General features: G+C 41.4%; 1 protein-coding gene across 4 annotated transcripts in view; it reads left to right on the top strand.

Moving 5' to 3' along the window:
* Positions 1 to 5372: 5372 nt before the first annotated feature.
* LOC142371405 (uncharacterized) overlaps positions 5373 to 20131 on the top strand; it is a 28537-nt gene continuing 13778 nt past the window's right edge. For 3 of the 4 annotated variants that reach the window (XR_012768028.1, XR_012768026.1, XM_075454064.1), the window contains exons 1-2: positions 5374 to 5667; positions 18910 to 19172. Coding sequence is in view for 2 of the 4 variants with exons in the window: in XM_075454064.1 (XP_075310179.1) it covers positions 18959 to 19172 (214 nt within the window). In the remaining 2 variants the exon portion in view is untranslated. Of the gene's footprint in view, positions 5668 to 18909; positions 19173 to 20131 lie in introns of all 4 variants that reach the window. The other variant, XM_075454065.1, reaches the window with a different exon arrangement.

Raw genomic sequence — 20131 nt, 5'->3', positions numbered from 1 at the left:
GACGACAACAAACCAAACCGGAAACGCGTTCCCGGCCCCAGCATCGACCCTTCAAAATAAGGCTGTGTTCGAAACTGCATACTGCATACTACATACTGAATACTGCACACTACATACTACATACTGAATACTGCATACTACATACTACATACTACATACTGCATACTGCATACTAAATACTACATACTACATACTACATACTGAATACTGCACACTACATACTACATACTGAATACTACACACTGCATACTAAATACTACATACTGCATACTACATACTACATACTACATACTACATACTACATACTGAATACTGCACACTACATACTACATACTGCATACTGCATACTACATACTACATACTGCATACTAAATACTACATACTACATACTGCATACTACATGCTACATACTACATACTGCATACTAAATACTACATACTGCATACTGCATACTACATACTACATATTGCATACTACATACTGCATACTGCATACTACATACTGCATACTGCATACTGCATACTGCATATTACATACTGCATACTGCATACTAAATACTGCATACTGCATACTACATACTTCATACTGCATACTGCATACTACATACTACATACTGCATACTGCATACTACATACTGCATACTGCATACTACATACTGCATACTGCATACTGCATACTGCATACTGCATACTACATACTGCATACTACATACTGCATACTACATACTGCATACTGCATACTACATACTGCATACTACATACTACACACTACATACTGCATACTGCATACTACATACTACATACTACATACTGCATACTGCATACTACATACTGCATACTGAATACTGCATACTACATACTGCATACTGCATACTACATACTGCATACTGCATACTACATACTGCATACTACATACTACATACTGCATACTACATACTACATACTACATACTGCATACTACATACTGCATACTACATACTACATACTACATACTGCATACTACATACTACATACTGCATACTGCATACTACATACTGCATACTACATACTGCATACTGCATACTACATACGGTGCAAAAAGGTGCACAAAAGGTGCTTGAAAACTCGTGAAATTTTGCAAGCGCCACCTGCCAGTCGACGACATGAAGCTAACTGGCGTAGCAAGAGGACGGGGGAGCACAAGGAGTGCCCTAGTTTTTATATTGTTCTTAAATTGACTTTTAAAAGGAGGCCTCCCCCTTTTTAAGAACAGACATTTCCTAAACTCTTTTATTCTTTTTTTAGATCACATGTAATAAATTGTTGTCGTATAAAATTGGTGTTCGGGTTATTAAGTGCCGCTCGCCCTCGTAGCTAAAGAACGGTATTATAGAGCGGGTGGTAACTGTAAGATAGCAACCCCACCTCTATTCACACAAGGGCCACAAAGGTGACATGAAAAGTGAAGCAAGAGGCCAAAAATAAGCCTAAAGATGCTGAACTTTAATGTGAAACCAGAAGAGATTCAGAACAAAATCAAGGATGTGAAAAGACTTTCAGCTGAGAAAAACAGACTGAAAACCAACACAAAACCGCCAGAAAACTACATAAAACCATAAAGATGAACAAAATTGTTCATCCCAAAGTGACACGGACACAGAGAATGGTTTTAATGCTGCATCACATGACTAACAACAATATCCGGCGCTTACACGGTTCCTTTGAAATGTTAAATGCAACCCTCAGTGGGAACACACCCGTATAAACTGAGCGAATACCAACAGGTTATGTCTCCGGACCAAGAGGGGAGCATCCTTACAAGTGATTCATAACTTCTATGACTCCCAAGCAGAGATTCTAGAAACTGAAGGCAAAGAAATGATCACTGAGCAGTTCAACAGAAGGAGCAGAACATCTGGATAGCAGAACTAACACCTGTAACTATGGAAGTTATTCTGTGCCATCAGAGTTTGAATACGAATTTCTAATATTGATTTTTTTACAACATCAAAATCAGACTTTGAATTTGAAAAACCAACAGTGTAAAAAAAATAAAAATTCTAAAAACAAAAATCAGTGTAAAAAAATTCAACATCTAAAAATTCAAAAAAATCAAGTTACGCTCAATTGGACAGATCAGCTCAATGGATATTTAGTAATATCTATTACTCAATTTTACTAACACAAATGGTAAATAAAGTAAACTCACTCACCGAAGCACCATCACCTGCGTTGGTGCACATGGCTTGCATCGATTGCTTCTCCCTGAAGTTGAATTTTTTTCCACTGATTTTTGTTTTTAAGAAATCAAATTTTTTTTTTACACTTTTGGTTTTTCAAATTCAGAGTCTGATTTTGATGCTGTAAAAATTCAATATTAGAAATTCGTATTCAAACTCTGATGGCACAGAAAAACTTCCATATGTAACTCACTGTGGACTCGCAGCTCCGCACTCTGACCACTGGAGTGCAGTGAACACACATGGACACTTCAGCGTCAACATGAACAAAACGGAAAACACACACCTGAGAAGAAAACAATCACACCCAACGAGAAAACAACTTCCTGTCAAATAGTTCAAAATAAGATGATCTAAAAACACAGTGATGTCAGAGGGCTGTTTGGCTTTCACTTGTTCTACTGGAGACTAAACGCTTGAACTAGTGCTTCTAAACAGTCCTGCCAGTCTGCGTGAACATCTGTATGAGTCAACAGGGAGGGGAGCCGAAATGTAGCCAAAGCTAACAGAAAGAACAGAAAATAAACCCCATTTGTTTAAAACAAAAGTACCGAATCAGGCCTGTAAAAACCCAAACTGTTTATTCACAGATAAATACAGCCGGTCACCAAAGCTGGTGGTGGGGCCGGTCACAGGCTGTCATGGGCTGTGTTCGAAACCGCCCACTTCTCCTACTAACTTTAACTTTTTTTAAGTTCCCGGATGCATACTAGATTCTCCGAAATGTTGGGTATGCATCATGAGGTTACTACTCATACTCAAACTACCCAAGATACAACGTAACGTGACGTCGCCGATCGTCATTTCCTGTCAAAACGGCAGTTTCAAGCTAGCTACAACGAGGGTAGGTTCACTTCCTGTTTTCAAAACAAAAGCACCAATTGTATGGTAATGGCTTTCCCTATCATAAAAGGCAACGGGTATTTTATTTTGTGAAAAGTGCTCACTGCGGCTAGCTTTAACGTAACGTAACGTGATGTAATGTAACGTAATGTAACGTAACGTGATGTAATGTAACGTAATGTAATGTAACGTAATGTAATGTAACGTAACGTGATGTAATGTAACGTAATGTAAGGTAATGTAACGTAATGTAACATAATGTAACGTAACATAATGTAACGTAACGTAATGTAACGTAACGTGATGTAACGTAACGTAATGTAACGTAACATGATGTAATGTAACGTAATGTAAGGTAATGTAACGTAATGTAACGTAACGTAATGTAACGTAACGTAACGTAATGTAACGTAACGTAATGTAACGTAACGTGATGTAACGTGATGTGATGTGATGTGACGTGATGTGATGTAACATAACGTAACGTAACGTGATGAAATGTAACGTAACATAACGTGATGAAATGTAACGTAACGTAATGTAACGTAACGTAACGTAATGTAACGTAACGTAACGTAATGTAACGTAACGTAACGTAACGTGATATCATGTAACGTAACGTAACGTAACGTGATGTAACGTAACGTGATGTAACGTAACGTGATGTAACGTAACGTGATGTAATGTAATGTAACGTAACGTGATGTAACGTAACGTGATGTGACGTGACGTGACATAACATAACGTAACGTAACGTGAAGAAATGTAACGTAACGTAACGTGATGAAATGTAACGTAACGTGATGTAACGTAACGTAACGTGATGTAATGTAACGTAACGTAACGTAATGTAACGTGATGTCATGTAACGTAACGTAACGTGATGTAACGTAACGTGATGTAACGTAACGTGATGTAACATAACGTGACGTAACGTAACGTAACATAACGTGATGTAACGTAACGTGATGTAACGTAACGTGATGTAACGTAACGTGATGTAACGTAACGTGATGTAACATAACGTGACGTAACATAACGTGATGTAACGTAACGTGATGTAACGTAAGGTGATGTAATGTAACGTGACGTAACATGACGTAACGTGACGTAACGTGACGTAACGTGATGTCATGTAACGTAACGTGATGTAACGTAACGTGATGTAATGTAACGTAACGTGATGTAACGTAACATGACGTAACGTAACGTGACGTAACGTAACGTGACGTAACGTAACGAAATGTAACGTAACGTAATGTAACGTAATGTCATGTAACGTAACGTGATGTAACGTAACGTGATGTAACGTAACGTGATGTAACGTAACGTGATGTAACATAACGTGACGTAACGTAACGTAACATAACGTGATGTAACGTAACGTGATGTAACGTAAGGTGATGTAATGTAACGTGACGTAACGTGACGTAACGTGACGTAACGTGACGTAACGTGACATAACGTGACGTAACGTGACGTAACGTGATGTAACGTAACGTGATGTCATGTAACGTAATGTGATGTAACGTAACGTGATGTAATGTAACGTAACGTGATGTAACGTAACGTGACGTAACGTAACGTGACGTAACGTAACGTGATGTAACGTAACGTGATGTAACGTAACGTGATGAAATGTAACATAACGTGATGTAACGTGATGAAATGTAACGTAAGGTGATGTAATGTAACGTGACGTAACGTGACGTAATGCGACGTAACGCGACGTAACGCGACGTAACGCGACGTAACGCGACGTAACGTGATGTAACGTAACGTGATGTAATGTAACGTAAGGTGACGTAATGTAACGTAACGTGATGTAACGCGATGTAACGCGATGTAAAGTGATGTAACGTGATGTAAAGTGATGTAACATGATGTAAAGTGATGTAACGTGATGTAAAGTGATGTAACGTGATGTAACGTGATGTAAAGTGATGTAACGTGATGTAAAGTGATGTAACGTGATGTAACGCGATGTAAAGTGATGTAACGTGATGTAAAGTGATGTAACATGATGTAACGTGATGTAAAGTGATGTAACGTGATGTAAAGTGATGTAACGTGATGTAACGTAATATAATGTAATGTGATATAATGTAATGTAATGTAATGTAATGTAACGTAATGTAATGTAATGTATTGTAATGTAATGTAGCTGTTGTCAGAAGGACCACAGCCAGCCTTTACTCTGACATCTCGTCTGACTGCGCTTTGCACCGGCTGAACAGTGGGGGGGGGAGAACAAAGCAGCGGCTGTACTGCAAGTGCTGCAAACACACACACACACACACACACGTGCACTCTCACACGTGCACTCTGTCACACACACTCCTCCCTCCCTCTCATTTCTTGCGGTGGAGGAGCAGACGGAGCTGCTGCAGTGACACTCTGCATCATCAGAAATCAGGCAGCCGCTCCACCTTCATAAACCCTCAGCTGAAGCCGATTCCCCCGTCCTGCTGCAGCTTTCTGGTGCTTTCACATCCCTGGATTGTAGCTCCTGCATCTCCTGCTTCTCCCTGGGAGACACAATGAACCTCACCCCGCTGCTTCCTGAGGATTAGCGCCAGGTGAGCCCCTCGTCTTCCCCTCCTGAGGTGAGAAAACGCTTTAATTTCCCATGTTTGGTGTGTGGAAAGTGCGCTGCCGCCTGGGTGGGTGTGTCAGCTGCATCCTGCTTCCATCCCGCTTCCATCCTGCTTCCATCCCACTTCCATTCCGCTTCCATCCCACTTCCATTCCGCTTCCATCCCACTTCCGTCCCGCTTCCATCCCACTTCCATCCCGCTTCCATTCTGCTTCCATCCTGCTTCCATCCTGCTTCCATCCTGCCTCCATCCTGCTTCCATCCTGCTTCCATCCTGCCTCCATCCCGCCTCCATCCTGCCTCCATCCTGCTTCCATCCTGCCTCCATCCCGCCTTTTGTCAGCATGATGAATTTGGTGCATCTCCAGCCGGAGTGTGTTTGTGAGACTCAGACATGTTCGTGCATCGGTGGAGTCGTGCTGCTTTCATGATGTTGTGTCAGCATTTCATTCATTATTTTCGCGTCCCGGGAGGCTTTCTGCCATGTTTCAGCCCAACTGTTCCAGTGTTTTACAGTAAAAACGCAGCTGGAAGCCGCTCGGTCGGCATCTCTTCCACCAGGGAAAAACTGCATCATGATTCGGATGCAACTGCTGCTGATTTTCAACTAACAGTTTCATTTTATATCAAGTGTTCCCTGTCAGATTTTCTACCGATCCGCCTAAAATCAGAGTATTAACTTTCACTGTCTGTTTAAAAAGGATTATAAATGCTAAAAAAAAAGACATATTGATTTAAAGAAACAGTCGGCTCATCAAAATTAAATTAAAAACTTTGGTCGATATGAACAAGGACTCTGTCATTGTGTTCATCGATTTAAAAACCGGTTTGACTCAAGTTTTACTTAAATATAAAATCCAGCAATGTCAAACACTAAATCAGGAGGTTTGATTAAAGAGTTTGGAGCTGCAGCAACATGGCTGCCTCCAACATCTACTCTGTGAGTAAAGTGTGAAGAAGAAGAAGAAGAGTGTCGATCGGCACCATGACGATGGATTGTTTCCTGAAAGCTTTTCGCTTTTTGATCAGAACGACAAACCAAAGAGATTCTTATGACAGAAGGAGGAGCCACGAAGCTGCTGGCATTGGGATGCCGGAGGCTGGAGGGGTGGTGGAGGAGGAGGAGGTAGCACCCACCAAAGCTCCACCCAATGGTGCATAAAAATGGAACCACAGGGGCAGTGAGGTCCTTACGAAACATACGATGGATCTCTATTCTCTAATTTGCTGAGGACACAACTTCACTGGAGGTCGAATCTTAATTGGGCTGCGTCATCGAGGTGCAGCTCTGAAACTGTCCGGAGGCTCGTTTAAAGGTCACCGGTTCTGACCGATGATGGCTGAGGCAACCGCCAACATTCTTCCACCACAGCCAACATTCTTCCACCACAGCCAACATTCTTCCACCACAGCCAACATTCTTCCACCACAGCCAACATTCTTCCACCACAGCCAACATTCTTCCACCACAGCCAACGTCCTTCCACCACAGCCAACGTCCATCCACCACAGCCAACATTCTTCCACCACAGCCAACGTTCTTCCACCACAGCCAACGTTCTTCCACCACAGCCAACGTTCTTCCACCACAGCCAACGTTCTTCCACCACAGCCAACGTTCTTCTACAACAGCCAACGTTCTTCCACCACAGCCAACGTTCTTCCACCACAGCCAACGTTCTTCCACCACAGCCAACGTTCTTCCACCACAGCCAACGTTCTTCTACAACAGCCAACGTTCATCCTCCACAGCCAACGTTCTTCCACCACAGCCAACGTTCTTCTACAACAGCCAACGTTCATCCACCACAGCCAACGTTCTTCCACCACAGCCAACGTTCATCCACCACAGCCAACGTTCTTCCACCACAGCCAACGTTCTTCCACCACAGCCAACGTTCTTCCACCACAGCCAACGTTCTTCCACCACAGCCAACGTTCTTCCACCACAGCCAACGTTCTTCCACCACAGCCAACGTTCTTCCACCACAGCCAAAGTTCTTCCACCACAGCCAACGTTCTTCCACCACAGCCAACGTTCTTCTACAACAGCCAACGTTCTTCCACCACAGCCAACGTTCTTCTACAACAGCCAACGTTCTTCCACCACAGCCAACGTTCTTCCACCACAGCCAACTTTCTTCTACAACAGCCAACGTTCTTCCACCACAGCCAACGTTCTTCCACCACAGCCAACGTTCTTCCACCACAGCCAACGTTCTTCCACCACAGCCAACGTTCTTCCGCCACAGCCAACGTTCTTCCGCCACAGCCAACGTTCTTCTACAACAGCCAACGTTCTTCCACCACAGCCAACGTTCTTCTACAACAGCCAACGTTCTTCCACCACAGCCAACGTTCTTCCACCACAGCCAACGTTCTTCCACCACAGCCAACGTTCTTCCACCACAGCCAACGTTCTTCTACAACCGCCAACGTTCTTCCACCACAGCCAACGTTCTTCTACAACCGCCAACGTTCTTCCACCACAGCCAACGTTCTTCTACAACCGCCAACGTTCTTCCACCACAGCCAACGTTCTTCCACCACAGCCAACGTTCTTCCACCACCACAGCCAACGTTCTTCTACAACCGCCAACGTTCTTCCACCACAGCCAACGTTCTTCTACAACCGCCAACGTTCTTCCACCACAGCCAACGTTCTTCTACAACCGCCAACGTTCTTCCACCACAGCCAACGTTCTTCCACCACCACAGCCAACGTTCTTCTACAACCGCCAACGTTCTTCCACCACAGCCAACGTTCTTCTACAACCGCCAACGTTCTTCCACCACAGCCAACGTTCTTCTACAACCGCCAACGTTCTTCCACCACAGCCAACGTTCTTCCACCACAGCCAACGTTCTTCCACCACCACAGCCAACGTTCTTCTACAACCGCCAACGTTCTTTCACCTCACCTCAGTGCGTCTGGACATGATGAATGAGTGTACTGAATTTAGTCGTTCCACGTGAAACTAACCCCAATGGGGGTGCTACAAAGTCAATGAGCGACTCCCAAAAATAGAAAGTTTAGATTCTTTCACGTCGTCGACTGGCAGGTGGCGCATGCAAAATTTCAAGAGTTTTCGAGCACCTTTTGCAAAGAATAAGACGGTGGAATAATAATAAACCTTTCAGATACAATAGGGTCCTTACAGTTTCACTGCTCGGTCCCTACAAACAGGAATTTCTGGTAAATAATTTAAAAACATAATTCAAAAGTCAAATTTCCTTGTCAGGAACTTGGATGGAAACTGAAAAATACGGAGCTTTTCTCATTAAAAGCTAAAAAAAATCTAACTTTACTCAGTATTTTCTGATTCAGTTCTTCTGATGATGTTTCCTCGCACACCTTCAACCTTCAAACGAGAGGTCGCTGGTTCGAATCCTGTCCAACACAAACTTTTCCTCAGTTCGACTTTACAATAAATCTGTGAGACGTGAGAAATCAGCCCCAACTATTTTAATTCAATTTCATTTGTTGTCATTAAATCTGTGGCTCAACGCCTCTGATGACAAATATATAGGGCTTTATCGCACATTATCGCGTTAAGTCGTTAGTTATTTAACGCCGATAAATATTTTATCGCGCATTAATGACGTTTTTTGTTTTATATATAATTTTTGGGGGGCTTTTGTGCCTTTGATGGAAAGTTCAGAGAGACAGGAAGCAGAGAGAGGGGGAACAACACGCAGCACAGGGCCGTCCGTTGCGGGACGCGAACCGGGGCCAGCTGCAACGAGGACTATAGCCTCTGTACATGGGGCGCCTGCTCAACCCACTACGCCATGGACCACCCCTGTTTTATTATTTATTTTATTTCGTAAAAGTATGTTGCTCACAGGCTTTTATTTTGTAAAAGTCTGTTGCTCACATGCTTTTATTTTGTAAAAGTCTGTTGCTCACAGGCTTTTATTTTGTAAAAGTCTGCTGCTGTGGAACAGGAAAAGAAAGTAATCGGCGGATCCACCAAACATGGAGAAAGGTACGGAACTTTTACTCGGCCATTTTCATGTTAAAGTTCTTCCAGACGGCGGAGTCGACAGAACCAAAGTCATCTGTAAACACTGCCAAGTTGAATTGTCTTCTCAGCGTAGTAGTTCCAGTCTAAAATATCACTTAAAGGCAAAACACACAACTGATAGCAGCAAGTCATTCAAGGAAACAGACAGTGGAGCGAGGCTTCTACATAAAAACTACAGAAAGATGCTGATGTTAAAAGTGTGTTTGCACAACAAATGTTATGGCACTTTCATTCATATGGCAGCACATTTAAAATAAAGCTAAATGCTAAAAGCTATGCACTACTTTTGGATTCATTTTGGGATTCTGCGTACAAATGAGATTAATCGTGATTAATCAGGGAAATCATGTGATTAATTAGATTAAACATTTTAATCGTTGCCCAGCCCTACAAATATATAAACTAATTAACATTAATACAACAAACAATAAGTATTTCTCAGCATTTTTCACAGAGGGGTGTGTTTAATATCCGGCCTACATTTGAGGTGCAGGAAAAAGATCATTAAAGGGTCTTTAATCCAAATCCCGACCGTGGTTTGGGTCTAAACAGCCGACTCCCTCAGCAATTAACCTGATGTTGCTTTTGTTCCTTTTTCAGTGGAAGGATTAACTCCAGCAGCTGCAGCTGCCTAACGACTGTCCGTTAATTACGTTTGTTTCCGCTCCTCCATTTAGCTTTGGCTCCGACATGATGCAGATCTTTTATTATAACAACAGACTGGTCCTCTTCACCCGCCCACATTTTATCTGCTCGACTGTTCAAACTGATGGAAAATCTGAAATAACCAGAGGTGGGTGGAGCAGCCAAAAACTGTACTCAAGTAAAAGTAAAATAATTACTTGAGTAAGAGTAAAAAAGTGCTTGGTGAAAAAACTACTCAAGTACTGAGTAACTGTTGAGTAACGTCTGATTTATTTGTTAACACAAGCATTCAATCAGACAGACAAAAATACTAAATAATCATCTTTAGGAAAATTAGAGTTCATCCAACTGATAAAATAAATTAAAATGAATTCACTAATTACAAAATAGCTTAAATTAAAATAATCCAGGTAAATTCAAGAACTTCAATAAAAAATATAAGAGACTTAGGAAATGTTTGAAACATATGTAACCCATATGTAACATAAAACATGTCAGTTTGGTGTGTGAGAAGGACACGGATGCGGACTTCAAAAAGCAAACTAAATTTATTTTACAAAAACAAAGTAACAAACAAAAGGCGCGGCTGAACCGGATAACAAAGAAACTTAAACTGTGGAATCAAATGAAACATTAACAAGACTAGGAACAAAATACAACTTAGCATGGCATGGATAAATACTTAACTTTGAAACACTTGACGTGGCGTGATGGTGCATAAGTATGGTGCAAGGATCTCACAAAAACTGAAGGCAAACAGGGAACTTAAGTACTGTGGGGAACTGATGAGTGCAGCTGATGGAAATGAGTGCAGGTGACGTGAATGAAACTAATTGCAGGGAAACTAAAACATGGGAAAACTAAGAACTAAACTAAGACATGACTAAAACGTGATCTAAAACCAAACATGACCTAAAAACATAGTCCCATGACAAAAAACAAACATTCACCTATCCATGGGGGAAAAAACGAGTTTAGGAAACTTAGCGCTACATGTTTCCTCAAGTTAGATGTTGAGTTTCTGCTGAAATGTGCGTTTGTTTTGGTTGACACAGAAGACACATAATGTAGCTGCTGTTTCTCACTCTTTGTAAGGTAAACATGCTTTCAGTATGAGGCCTCGTCTGCGTCTTCATTTCCCACCGTTGGTTCTGACATTTTTCATCTGTTTCTTTGTTTGTTTGCTACGACTGCTAATGCTAAAGCTAACCCGTCCCGCCGCTGAGATCGAGTACGGTCACGTGACCAGACTGCACGGCTGCGTCTGATTGGTGGAACACAGTCAGGTGGTAGAGCCTTTGGTGGAAGTTTCTGGCTGTGTTCCAAACCGCATACTTCTCCTACTACTCCTACTAACATTTTGAGTTAGTATGCGAGTTTGAGTAAGCGAGAAGATCCCGGATGCATACTAGATTCTCCTAAATGTTGGGTATGCATCATGAGGTTACTACTCATACTCAAACTACCCAAGATGCAACGTAATGTGACGTCGCCGATCGTCATTTCCTGTCAAAACGGCAGTTTCAAGCTAGCTACAACGAGGGTAGGTTCACTTCCTGTTTTCAAAACAAAAGCACCAATTGTATAGTAATGGCTTTCCCTATGATAAAAGGCAACAGGTATTTTATTTTGTGAAAATAACCGGAAGTGCGTTGCTCACTGCGGCTAGCTTTAGTAGCGCCGAATTCGTGGGAACAAAATTGTAAACAGCCGGTATTTTGTCAGGTTTTCAACACGTTGGGGATCTAAACGACTACTTTCTCACCTGAAAATGTTTCAAATGTTGCTAAAGTTTACAGAGTTTAGAGCTTAAGAGAAATCAGCTTCAGGCTGGCTGATTTCAGCTCGGGCAGGAGCCAAATGCATTGTGGGTAAACGCTCTGCATACTGTCTGATCGATGAGTATGTAGTATATAGTATGCAGTATGCAGTATACAGTATGCAGTATGCAGTATACAGTATACAGTATGCAGTATGTTGTATACAGTATGCAGTATGCAGTATACAGTATATAGTATGTAGTATGCAGTATGCAGTATACAGTATACAGTATATAGTATGCAGTATGCAGTATACAGTATGCAGTATGTAGTATGCAGTATACAGTATGTAGTATGCAGTATGCAGTATACAGTATACAGTATGTAGTATGCAGTATGCAGTATGCAGTATACAGTATGCAGTATACAGTATATAGTATGTAGTATGCAGTATGCAGTATGCAGTATGCAGTATGTAGTATGCAGTATACAGTATGTAGTATGCAGTATGCAGTATACAGTATATAGTATGTAGTATGCAGTATGCAGTATACAGTATGCAGTATGTAGTATGCAGTATGTAGTATGTAGTATGCAGTATGCAGTATGCAGTATGCAGTATGCAGTATGCAGTATGTAGTATGCAGTATACAGTATGTAGTATACAGTATACAGTATGTAGTATGCAGTATGCAGTATACAGTATGCAGTATGTAGTATGCAGTATACAGTATACAGTATGCAGTATGCAGTATACAGTATGCAGTATGCAGTATACAGTATACAGTATGTAGTATGCAGTATGTAGTATGCAGTATACAGTATGCAGTATACAGTATATAGTATGTAGTATACAGTATGTAGTATGCAGTATGCAGTATGCAGTATGTAGTATGCAGTATACAGTATACAGTATGCAGTATGCAGTATACAGTATACAGTATGTAGTATGTAGTATGCAGTATGCAGTATGCAGTATGCAGTATACAGTATGCAGTGTGTAGTATGTAGTATGCAGTATGCAGTATGCAGTATACAGTATGCAGTATGCAGTATGCAGTATACAGTATGCAGTGTGTAGTATGTAGTATGCAGTATGCAGTATGCAGTATACAGTATGCAGTATACAGTATATAGTATGCAGAATGCGGTTTCGAACACAGCCTCTCTCTGTCAGAATAAAACATCTAAATGAGGCGTACGCGGGGGGATAAAAATAATGAGGCGTAGAATACCAAAGAGGTAAGAAGAAAAGTAACCAGCTCATTGTAGCCTAATGTAGCGGAGTAAGAGGACAGTTTCTGCTGCACACATCTACTCAAGGAAAAGTAAAAAGTATAGCGATTTAAAACTACTCCTAGAAGTATAATGCTTTCAAAAACGTACTCCAGTAAATGTTACTGGTTACTACCCACCTCTGGAGCTGAGTAAAGTCAAACAGACTGAATGAATTAGAGCTGCGTTTCAGATAAAAACAGTCAGGCAGCACTGCAGCAGCGTCCTCAGGGAGCCGGTGATGGATCGGCTCCTTCAGCTCGTTACAACAGTCAGCATGTAAGCGCTGCAGCACAGCTTTCTCTTTAGGAAGCAGCTCATCCTCCGAGCTGTCGCTGGGACCGATGAGTCCGACCATCGATCGGGAGTCTTTATGGAAGCTGATCGAACACAAGCACATGCTCAGGTTTTTGATTTATTCCACCAACAGATATCAGAGATTCCTGCAGACTGCTGCTCATCAGCAGGCCGGCAGTCCTCAGGTATTTAGAGATTCTTGTTTATTTGGGCTCATATGAAGGAAGGATTTTTAAAGGGATAGTCCGCCACTTTTCACATGAAGCTGTATGACATCCCATATCAGCAACATCATTTCTGAACATCTTCTTACCCCCTGCTGCGTCCTGTGAGCAGAGTTCCAGCCTCGTTTTGGTGTTGATGAAGGTAGTCCGGCTAGTTGGCTGGGGTTTAAAAAATAAAGCGTTTTGCTTCTCAAAACAATATGCGTTCAACAGAGTAATACATTTGCATCACAAAATCGTTCTCCAGGAAAAAGTCAGACCTTTCCTTTCTTTCTGTTTCCTTTTTGTTTCCTTTTCCTTTAGTTTTTTTTCTTTTGTTGCTGCCTGCTGTGCAGACTGAGCTATAGTTCATGCACGATATTGCTAGTATGGGATGTCATACAGCTTCATGTCAAAAGTGCCGAACTGTCCCTTTAATAGTAGAGATCATGAAGTCTTCGTGAGGTCCTGCCTGAGAAATGCTGCTCTTTGTTCACAGTCTGACTTCTGACAGCCGGCCTCACAAGGAAACATGTCTGAAAATTAGGGCTAAGCAACGATTAAAATGTTTAATCTAATTAATCACATGATTTCCCTGATAAATCGCGATTAATCGCATTTGTACCCAGAATCCAAAAATGAATCCAAAAGTAGCGTATAGCTTTTAGCATTTAGCTTTATTTTAAATGTGCTGCCATATGAATGAAAGTGCCATAACATTTGTTGTGCAAACACACTTTTAACATCAGCATCTTTCTGTAGTTTTTATGTAGAAGCCTCGCTCCACTGTCTGTTTCCTTGAATGACTTGCTGCTATCAGTTGTGTGTTTTGCCTTTAAGTGATATTTTAGACTGGAACTACTACGCTGAGAAGACAATTCAACTTGGCAGTGTTTACAGATGACTTTGGTTCTGTCGACTCCGCCGTCTGGAAGAACTTTAACATGAAAATGGCCGAGTAAGAGTTCCGTACCCTTCTCCATGTTTGGTGGATCCGCCGATTACTTTCTTTTCCTGTTCCACAGCAGACAGCAGCAGACTTTTACAGAATAAAAGCCTGTGAGCAACAGACTTTTACAGAATAAAAGCCTGTGAGCAACAGACTTTTACAAAATAAAAGCCTGTGAGCAACAGACTTTTACAAAATAAAAGCCTGTGAGCGACAGACTTTTACCAAATAAAAGCCTGTGAGTGACAGACTTTTACAAAATAAAAGCCTGTGAGTAACAGACTTTTACAAAATAAAAGCATGTGAGCAACAGACTTTTACAAAATAAAAGCCTGTGAGCGACAGACTTTTACAAAATAAAAGCCTGTGAACGACAGACTTTTACAAAATAAAAGCCTGTGAGCAACAGACTTTTACAAAATAAAAGCCTATGAGCAACAGACTTTTACAAAATAAAAGCCTGTGAGCAACAGACTTTTACAAAATAGAAGCCTGTGAGCAACAGACTTTTACAAAATAAAAGCCTGTGAGCAGCAGACTTTTACAAAATAAAACCCTTTGAGCAACAGACTTTTACAAAATAAAAGCCTGTGAGCAACAGAGTTTTACAAAATAAAAGCCTGTGAGCAGCAGACTTTTACAAAATAAAAGCCTGTGAGCAACAGACTTTTACAAAATAAAAGCCTGTGAGCAACACTTTTACAAAATAAAAGTCTGTGAGCAACAGACTTTTACAAAATAAAAGCCTGTGAGTGACAGACTTTTACAAAATAAAAGCATGTGAGCAACAGACTTTTACAAAATAAAAGCCTGTGAGCAACACTTTTACAAAATAAAAGTCTGTGAGTAACAGACTTTTACAATAATAAAAGCCTGTGAGCGACAGACTTTTACAAAATAAAAGCCTGTGAGCAACACTTTTACAATAATAAAATAAATAATAAAACCTGCGTTAATGCGCGATAAAATATTTATCAGCGTTAAATAATTACTATTACAAAATAAAAGCCTGTGAGCAACACTTTTACAAAATAAAAGTCTGTGAGCAACCGACTTTTACAAAATAAAAGCCTGTGAGCGACAGACTTTTACAAAATAAAAGCCTGTGAGCAACAGACTTTTACAAAATAAAAGCCTGTGAGCAACACTTTTACAAAATAAAAGCCTGTGAGCAACAGACTTTTACAAAATAAAAGCCTGTGAGCAACACTTTTACAAAATAAAAGTCTGTGAGTAACAGACTTTTACAATAATAAAAGCCTGTGAGCGACAGACTTTTACAAAATAAAAGCCTGTGAGCAACACTTTTACAATAATAAAATAAATAATAAAACCTGCGTTAATGCGCGATAAAATATTTATCAGCGTTAAATAATTACTTTTACAAAATAAAAGCCTGTGAGCAACAGACTTTTACAAAATAAAAGCCTGTGATTAACAGACTATTACAAAATAAAAGCCTGTGAGCAACAGACTTTTACAATAATAAAATAAATAATAAAACCTGCGTTAATGCGCGATAAAATATTTATCGGCGTTAAATAATTACATAGTTATAGAACGCGATAATAACGAGTTAACTACTGAAAAGTGATGAATGTAGCAGAGCCACAATAAGCCTCAGAAACAACAGAAACATCCATCAGCTTTATGGATGTTTCTGTTTTTGGACTCTCCTCGTCTGTCAGGGCCGATCCGGCAGCATGATGACTGACTGCGTAATGTCGCCTTCAGTTGCCGGATCGCAGGTTCGATGTGTTTTTATTTCACGGAGGCGTTCTGAGTCTGAACTTCTGACCCGGTGGACGTCCTCCCACACATCAGACCAGGAGTCCCAAACCTCAGCAGGAAACCGATGAGTCACTGCCATCAATCAGAGGCCTTATCAGCCCACACGGAGGCTGCAGATCGGCCGTGGAAGACCTTCTTCTTCGGGCTGTTATGTAACATTATGGTGTTCTCATCTTTAATGGATCAGAACTCTTCCCACCATCAGCTCCTTTTAGCTGATGCTTTGGCTTCTCTTTCCCCCCCAACATGCTGAAACTCAGTAAACACCGGCGTTTTTTACTGTGTGTGGAACAGATTGAGTCTGAAAACAAACCCAGACTTTGTTCTCTGGATCTCACCGGAGAGACTTCCAGACGTCCTGCGGCCGGATTTAGTTTCCACATCAGGGAGCCGACACAGACGTCTGTCTCTGACAGCCCAGCAGAAAAAAAGCCAATAACGCTCTTTCATTACAGCGCCGCCGTTTCATCATCATCTCGCTTCTTTTTAATCAAATGACTCAGTGTGACGGATCTAAAATAAAGCGGCAGCTGCTGGGGTAGCGCTCTGTTTTATGTCTCCTCTGCAGAGACGGGGACTCGAGTCACTGCGACTATGTTCGAAACCGCCTACTACATACTGCATACTGCATACTGCATACTACATACTACATACTACATACTGCATACTGCATACTACATACTGCATAGTACATACTGCATACTGCATACTACATACTGCATACTGCATACTACATACTACATACTACATACTACATACTGCATACTACGTACTACATACTGCATACTGCATACTGCATACTACGTACTACATACTACATACTACGTACTACATACTGCATACTACATACTACATACTGCATACTACGTACTACATACTACATACTACATACTCCATACTGCATACTACGTACTACATACTACATACTGCATACTGCATACTACATACTGCATACTGCATACTACGTACTACATACTACATACTGCATACTGCATACTACATACTGCATACTGCATACTACATACTGCATACTACATACTACATACTGCATACTACGTACTACGTACTACGTACTGCATACTGCATACTGCATACTACATACTGCATACTGCATACTACATACTGCATACTACATACTGCATACTGCATACTACATACTCATCGATCAGACAGTATGCAAAGCTTTTACCCACAATGCATTTCGCTCCTGCCCGAGCCGAAATCAGCCGGCCTGAAGCTGATTTCTCTTAAGCTCTAAACTCTGTAAACTTTAGCAACATTTGAAACATTTTCAGGAGAGAAAGTAGTCGTTTAGATCCCCAACGTGTTGAAAACCTGACAAAATACCGGCTGTTTACAATTTTGTTCCCAAGAATTCGGCACTACTAAAGCTAGCCGCAGTGAGCAACGCACTTCCTGTTATTTTCACAAAATAAAATACCCGTTGCCTTTTATCATAGGGAAAGCCATTACCATACAATTGGTGCTTTTGTTTTGAAAACAGGAAGTGAACCTACCCTCGTTGTAGCTAGCTTGAAACTGCCGTTTTGACAGGAAATGACGATCGGCGAGGTCACGTTACGTTGCATCTTGGGTAGTTTGAGTATGAGTAGTAACCTCATGATGCATACCCAACATTTAGGAGAATCTAGTATGCATCTGGGAACTAAAAAAAAGTTAAAGTTAGTAGGAGAAATAGGAGAAGTAGGAGAAGTATGCGGTTTCAAACACAGCCTGTGACTTGGACTCGAGTCGACTCGAGTCGCTGTTTTGATGACTTGTGACTTGACTTGAATATTTTGATTTACATGGTCATGATTTCCCTGGGTTTGCCGTGCCTCTCACCCAGTGGCAGTGAGGATGTAGTCCAGCCTCCCCACGGCGCTACACCTGGATGTAGCGGGTATAGAAAGCAGATGCATGGTCCTGATTTCAATTAGCGGTTGTTGGTGCAGTTGGGTGTTTGGCAAATGTGTTGAAAACTAGACTCAGAGATGCATTAAAAGGTGTATAAACACTGAGGGTAACAGAAAACCCCAGAATCTCAATAAGATGTTTTAGTCGTTATTTCCAGAAATGTTCCCCCTTAGCGTTGGATGATACATCTTTGGATACAGAAGTTGTATTCTGTGTGAGATGTGAGTATCTTTGGTCCGCTGCGTATGTTTTACCTGTTTATACAGCGGGTGATGAAAGTTATAGATCCGACAATTCCATCAATCACAAATCAAAACCATCTTTAAATGAGTTTCAAGGCAGCATCATGAAAGCAGAGTGACTGATTCCATATCTAATCCTTTCCAGAGTGAGTGCTGCCTTCATCTTCACCGATTAGCGTCGCCTGTCCCGTCCGATGGCCTCCAGTCCCAGCGCCGCCCCGCAGTCCAGCAGCATGGAGGAGCCCCAGCAGCCCGCCGGCCTGCAGCCAGAGCCAGAGGCCGCCGTCACTTCTCAGCCGGCCAGCGCAGAGCAGCAGGCGCCGACCTCCACGATAAATGCTTCAGAAGCCAAACAAACAGACGAGGTGATGGAGCACCTGACGGTGATCAGTGAATGCACGGAGACCAGTGAGTACACCTTCCAAAGTCCGTCTGCTCTGTTCAGGAGCGCCTCGTCCCAAAGTGGTGAAAGTTAGGAGGCTGGTCGAGGTAACTGAGCCTGTTTACGGCTACTTTGAGTTACTCTTAAATCTTTTCCTCCGTTTCTATTTATCAGTCTCATAGCTCACGACATAAAGACCTGGAGTCCATATCAATCAATCAATCAATCAATCAAACTTTATTTATATAGCCCTTTACAATAGCCAACTGGTACTCAAAGTGCTTTACAACAGGATAAAAACAACAATACATAAAACAAAACATAAAACACGATTCAGAAATGGTAAAAGTGCTTATCTCACCCCCAGAAGGCGTTATTCCATGAAGATTATCACATCTCCGAATTGTGATCTTTGCTCACTTAATGCCCAGGGGTCATTCTTGCATGTTTATCAGGAGTGCCCCGGTCTGGTTGGATTTTGGAGGGTAATATCTCTAACTTTAAGTGATATTCTTAAGATCAAGATCCCTGTTTCGCCAGCCTTACTTTTGCTCAATGATGAGTCTTCTTTAAATTTGTCCATACAACATAGTCGTATTCTATGGGCGGGCCTCACAGCAGCCAAGAAAATGCTGGACCTTAGATGGCAACCGCCACATTCCTTGGCCTGGCAGCATTGGGCCAATTCATTTCTTGAAATTGTCCCTGATGGAGTGGTCTGTTGTCCGTATGCACGGAGCCAGCCATAAGACTTTGCAGGGCTGGGAAGCAGCGTACAAGTTAGTTAAAGAAAGGGTGCAGCACCACTGACCTTGATTTCTTATTTATTTATTTATTTTTGTTTTATTTTTTCTCTTGTTTGTTTTATTTTGTGGGAGGTTCATACTGAGTCACCAGGGGTATGGAGGGTTGTTATATTGTTGTCCCTCTAAAATATGTAAGTGATTTCTTGTTAAGGAATAAAATAATGTATTTGATGAGAACA

Source organism: Odontesthes bonariensis, chromosome 21 (assembly GCF_027942865.1).
Source record: "Odontesthes bonariensis isolate fOdoBon6 chromosome 21, fOdoBon6.hap1, whole genome shotgun sequence".
NCBI lineage: Eukaryota > Metazoa > Chordata > Actinopteri > Atheriniformes > Atherinopsidae > Odontesthes > Odontesthes bonariensis.
Note: the sequence above shows the minus strand (reverse complement) of the source record. Positions and strands in the feature narration are given on the sequence as shown.